This window comes from Morone saxatilis, unplaced genomic scaffold (genome assembly GCF_004916995.1).
Source record: "Morone saxatilis isolate NCDOM2014 unplaced genomic scaffold, NCSU_SB_2.0 Contig19, whole genome shotgun sequence".
NCBI classification, from domain to species: Eukaryota; Metazoa; Chordata; class Actinopteri; family Moronidae; genus Morone; species Morone saxatilis.
In genome coordinates, this window is record NW_023339751.1 from 15911190 (window position 1) to 15917607 (window position 6418).

Consider the following 6418-nt stretch of genomic DNA (forward strand, 5'->3'; position numbering starts at 1 on the left):
CACACTCTTACACTGATATGCACATACATATACATAACAGGACAGCTTGCATTTATATACAGTTCTATACCTTTTTGTACAAAGACTCGACACACAGCACACTCACAGCCCTGTAGATCAACATCGACAACAGGCTTGAAGGATGCTCTGAATTTCATAAACCTGTGTGTGTGTGTGTCCCTCCTCAAGGTGCAGGGACTGAAACAACACCAAACATCTCCTAGTTTGCCTCATTCTCAAAACTTTATGAATTTGATGAGGGTGGATAAATATTCCATCTGCTGTGTTTGTGTGTGTGTGTGTGCCTGACAGTCTCCCAGCAGTCTAAGCCAGTGTTATCCCTCCAGCCGTACCAATCAATAGTATATTTGGAGCTGGCGGCGTGCTTCGTTCCCCCAGCTCTTCTCTGCAGCTGCCAACAGGGTGACCAGCTTAATTCTCTCACAAACACACATACACACACTCACACATAAAATAACTCTCATAACTCTCTTATTCACTTCCATGCACATGTTGACTTGCCCACACTGAAGCAGCCGCCTGCATCATTAGCAGTTTAGTTTGGAGTATGTGAGCTCAGTCAGTTAATGACCAGCTTTCTGTGCTGTTGAGCGGCTGTGGAAAGTCACAGGCAGCGGTTTGGTGGTGGATTTTTTTTTTCTCACCTAGTCCAGCCCACAATAACGTTTAACATCATTTACAGTTGCGGTTGTACAACAGAACCTCATCTGAACCTGACACTTACACTTATTAGGAGAAACTGCCAAGTAAAATGTTGAATAATAAGACTGTTTTCTGCCTACCTTTAAAACCCTTCATTAAGACTGTAAATTACAGTAACTCTCACTGAATTGTGGGCTATAAGATTTGGGCTTTCTACATCTGCCACCCATTGCGCTACTGCTAATGGTAGATATTAGTTCAGTGTACGGTACTTACTCGGTATATTTTCGGATGTTTTGATATTACGACTTTTGCTGTATACTTTTATTGTGTAATTTATAATAGTTGTGTCAAAAAATTAATAGTATGTTTGTACATGTTTGCATTCACGTGTTTGTGTCCACCCTGCCTGGTCCATTATTAACAGCGAGTGAGATGTTATTATTATTGGCGAGATGTACAACATATGCTGTTTTGGCTGCTCTCCAGCCCTGTCTGTCTGTCTGTCTGTCAGTCACACACACACACATACACGCATGCATCCACACATGCACACTCATCATGTTAATAAAATTATTATGTTAATGAAGGCCTCAACAGCACCTGAAATACTTCTCTTTCAGCGTGTGCCTCCCTTTCCCTCCTCTTCCTCGCTCGTCCAGAGGTGAGCAAACGGGCACAAGTGAGGATGAAAGAGAAGGAACAAGCAAGGGAAGATATGATTAGAGGACACACAAGGCAGGATAAGACAGGATGGAGAAGACAGCACAAGGAGAGCAGGCAGGAAATAGGAGTAGGAAGGCAGCCCAGACATAAGACTTTGATACAGGAGTGACTTCTTTCACAGAATCTCTTTCCCCTCCACACACACACACACACTCCAGCTCACAGTACAGTACCTGCGCTAGCCAGCTTGGAGGTCGGACTGGCCCTGACCCATGTTGCGGGCTGTTCCTGCCTTTTCCATCCAGGGACGTTCCTCTCTGTCCCTGCCAGGGGAGGATCAGTGTGCCAGAGTGAGCTGGCAGGGACCAGAGGGGGCATCTGGTGGGCCACGCCAGCACACGGACTCCCTTACTGTAACGGGGCTCTGAAGACCTGCCATCCCATGATGTTTGCCTCTGTATGTGTGTGTCTGTGTGCTACCATCTACACCTCATTCCTTGTTATCTGTACAGCCACTTCAGACAACTTTTTACTGTTTTTATTTTTTTCCTTGAGCAAAATGGCATATTGACTCTCCTATGCGTCTTTTCTCGCTCATCTGTCTCTTCGCTGAATACCTTGGGCAGTCTGTATTGTCCAATAAAATAAATGCAGAAACAGAATAAAAGCAGATGTCCAATAAAACAAATGGTCCCATTTAAAAAAGTAGCAATTTTCCTCTCTCTACTTTCCTTAGGTACTGGAGGACAACGACTATGGTCGGGCGGTGGACTGGTGGGGTTTGGGGGTCGTGACGTACGAGATGATGTGCGGCCGACTGCCATTCTACAACCAGGACCACGAGAAGCTGTTTGAGCTCATCCTCATGGAGGACATCAAGTTCCCACGCACTCTGTCATCGGACGCTAAGTCCCTGCTGTCTGGCCTGCTCATCAAAGACCCCAACAAACGGTGTGTGTTGAGGTTTAGCGTTGGTGAAAATTTTGAGACGTGAACATTGGTAAATTAAGGGTCAGGAAGGAGGTTTTGTCATTTACATTCAAAATCATCTCATTTTGAACACAGAAAGGGATTCATTGTACTCATTTTGCTAAAATGTTTCTGTTCTTAAAAAAATTACGCATATGTGAAGATTGGTATTGATCATTTACACAACATCTGTGTATATACCAAGCAATAAGAGAGATGGTGTGCAGAAGTTTTTTTCACATTTATTCACATAATTCTTCTAAAGAAAGTAATACATATCTCTTCATCACTTCTGAGGACTTTTATAAGTTTGATTTCTGTCTGTTAGGCTTGTTGGTTAAAATCAAATGTTGCCTCTCCTCTCATCTAGGCTCGGTGGAGGACCAGATGACGCTAAAGAAATAATGAGACACAGTTTCTTCTCTGGAATTGACTGGCAGGATGTGTATGATAAAAAGGTATGAATCAATATAATGGTAAAACCTTATGCTTGCACTGTGTAGTGTGCCATTGTTTTGTACTGTCTAATCAAGTATTATAGGATGATGGGAAATGGCTCACCACGAAGATATATAAGTTATGATAATAAGTTATAACAATAACAAGTTATTTCACTCCCTGCATTTCTGTATGTTCACATTTAGTGTATTGTAATTGTGTGCTGAACTGCAATTATCCACAGGCTCAGGGCTAACTCATGAAACACATGCAGATATCTCACAGGATGTGTGCATCAGAACAGACAGGCAGCAGTACAAAGCACAGGGCTTTATGGAGAGGTGTGACCTTGTATCCTGGAGGTCTATCAGTCTATTCATGTGTTTGCTCACACCACAGAGTGTAAGTCAGGTCCTGTGTGGCAACACCTATAGCCTGTTAGGCAGGTGCTGAGCTTCCCCCCTCACTTTAGTCTCTTTTCTCCTGTTCTTCACATCCTCATTTCCTTTCCTCTTCTTCCCTTTTGTCTCTCCTCCCTCCTTTCCTCTTCTTTCTTTAGCTCTCTCCTTCCTTTTTGTACCTTTCCTCATCTCCTTTATTCTCCTTTCATCTCTACTTCGCTTCCCTTTTGTTTCTCCTCCCTCCCTTCCTTTCATTGTGGTAAAACGCACAAAAGTAAAAGTATAAATGCACAACAACACACATCCACACACACAAACACTCACAAACTCACACACACCAGAGCCAGCTCATCATCATTATCATTATATCAGGAGCAGAATCTTAAAGGAGATGTTCAGTATAATTAGATTTTTCTTGTGCTACTTAAAATATTGGCGGCTGCATTTTGAAGCTGTTCGATGGCTTTTTACAGTCATTTACACGACATTGCAGAACTATCTTCTAGTCTACCAATAAAAAGGGCACAGGCAAATGTCTAATCTGACTTACATACAAAAAGCATCACATTTTCTAAAAATACTGAGACGATGAAAGGCTACTTCAATGATGCTGCTGAAGCGTGAGTAAAAATTAGGTCTTTTTTTTTAAAGATTATTCTTTTGCCCCTTATCCGGCCAGTCAGTACAGAGGGCAACAGGATATATGGGGGGGGATTACGTGCTATGCACTTTAACCATTTTTCCACCCTAACCTGCAGGACGTTTGGTGACATCCAGAGGTCCTTGAAGCAGCTGCTTTGTAGTTTGGAGACAGCCAGTGTTACTGTACAATCTAACCTTTCCTCTTTGTGTCCTCCTCACATCTCTGCCTCAGCTGGTCCCTCCATTCAAGCCTCAGGTGACGTCGGAGACAGACACCAGATACTTTGACGAGGAGTTCACAGCCCAGACCATCACAATCACTCCACCAGAGAAATGTGAGTCTCTTCTGTCTCTCTCTGTCTGTTTGTCTCATACATGTATGCACAAACATATGTCCACATTAAAACTTAAGGCCATCTCACTTTCATTACATAGCAGCAGATATTCCCAGTGGAGACAGAATATAGTACTAGTAGTGGATATTACAATACTGTAAAATAGCACACATCCCACCAAAAAGAAATGTATGTTCTGTATATGTTTGAGTACTCTGAATAATTTCTGCAGAGGATCATGATGTTAATAAAGCTGTCCTCATTACAAATTAGAATAAATTATTTGCCGTTGAGTTGCATTTGTCAAGCACCTGCTAGTGATCAAATTCAGCTTTTTTACTCCTATGGATTACTTTAATAATTGCAGTTTTAAACAGTTTAGCAGTGCTCCCTCTCTTTCTTCAGGTGACACATTTCCACTTGAATTAATTGAAGCAACAAAGTGCTCGTAGTAGTGTCTCTGCACTAGTCCTCGGGCCACACGCAGCTCTACAAGCTTTGGAAATAAAGACGCCAGTTTCAAAAATGTTTGCCACTGAATTATGCATGAGTGGAACCGACGTGTTTCTCTGCGCTAATGTGAGTTTCCACTTGTTTTGTGGGTCGCACATCAGTTGGAGAGTGGCACATCAAAGGCACACCTGTTAATTGAATCCTGTTATGTTTAAATAACGTGTTGCAAACACAATGCTTTGTTGTGTTTGATTACATCTTGAGATGATACAATCAACCTGGCAATTTATACATTTCCTGTTTGATTTTATTCATTTATATTAACTGAACTTTTAATGGTAAGTCTTCCAGCCATTAATTACCTCTGAATCAATATTTGTCTGTAGTTGACGAGGACGGGATGGACTGTCTGGACAACGAGAGAAGACCGCACTTCCCACAGTTCTCCTACTCTGCCAGTGGGCGAGAATGAACTGTCCATCACGGTGACATCATCACAGCTGGTCTCTGAGGTCATCAATGTGGGACAAAAAGACCCACAGCTTTGGACCGACCCAGAAGGACCCTGACTTGAAGGATTTTGCCCTTCTCCTCCTCTCCTCTTCCTCTCTTTTTCACCTCTCCAGTCTGCTCCACTGTTTTTATTTTTTATTTTTTGTGAATCCCTTTTTAGAGAGAACTTCCAGGCAAAATTATTTTCTAATCCTGCACTGCAACCCTAGGTGATCCGAACTGTGATGTGATCAGTTACTATGTAATGTCCCTTTAAAGACAGGAGCATCACCGGTGGCCTGCTGTGCTTTGACATGTGTCGGTCCTGCCAAACTAAAAAAACAAACACTTAGATCAAGTTAGACAACAGCTGATTCATTTTTAACGAGACGTTTTTGTGGCTTCTCATCTGTAAGACCGAGTTACAGAATTTGAAGTCATTCAAACCCAAACTGCCGTTACCGGTTTGTATCTCAGGCTTTTACAAACAGACAGATAGTCAGACTCGGAGAGACACTCGGGTCTGATTTAATATCCTCGCATTAATAATTCTGGGATTGATTGAGGCTGCCTGGCATTGAGCAGAATCCTACACACCTCATGTTGTCAAGCAGGATTTGACTCAGGTTTTGCTCAGTGCAATTCATTATTGTTGTTGCTGCTATTTCAACTACTATCACAACTACTACAGGTACTACTACTGCATATATACTACTACTACTACTGCTACTACTAAAACCCGGTGCTACACTACTAGCTTAATGCTGCATCATTATACAGGCGCCAGCAACACATCAACCACCTGTATTAACGTCTATGCTTGTACAGCTGCAGAACAGGTGTTGCTACTCCTAATGTTCAGCTACTCCACATCAACTCTGTAGATTAAGATGATGACAGGATGTCGTGTGTGTGACTGTGTGTGAAGTACTGTTATGGATATGTGTTTAAGAACGCACCTCAAAGCACAGCAGTTCAGAAGGATGAAGCTCCCAAACCATGAGCTTTACTACGTTACCCACAATGCAGTGCAAGGTGGTTGATATATCCATCACTGCAGAGGTGAAAATGAGAGGAAAATGGTTGGTTTGAATGTTAACCCCCAAAGTTTTTATTTTATTTTATTTATTTTCTAACTACAAGTCTCCCTGAATCTCTTCTGTCCCAAAAGGGAAAAACAAAGCGAATCGGTACTTTGTGTCGATGATGGAAAGCTTTACTGTGACACATTGTTGTCATGGGAACCGCATGGCTGTACCTCTCTGTGTTTGTGCAGGAAAGGGAAACTGCAGCAGGAGCAGATTCACCACAGAGTGAAAAGAGAAGTCCAGGATGGCAGGTTGGGCATTGTGATGAGAG

General features: G+C 42.4%; 1 protein-coding gene across 1 annotated transcript in view; it reads left to right on the forward strand.

Annotated features, from left to right (window-relative positions):
• akt3a (v-akt murine thymoma viral oncogene homolog 3a) overlaps positions 1-6412 on the forward strand; it is a 44065-nt gene extending 37653 nt beyond the window's left edge. The window contains 4 exon segments of the mRNA XM_035663485.1: positions 2066-2280; positions 2669-2756; positions 4012-4114; positions 4954-6412. Coding sequence (XP_035519378.1) covers positions 2066-2280; positions 2669-2756; positions 4012-4114; positions 4954-5039 — 492 coding nt within the window. The 3' untranslated portion in view covers positions 5040-6412.
• Positions 6413-6418: the final 6 nt, after the last annotated feature.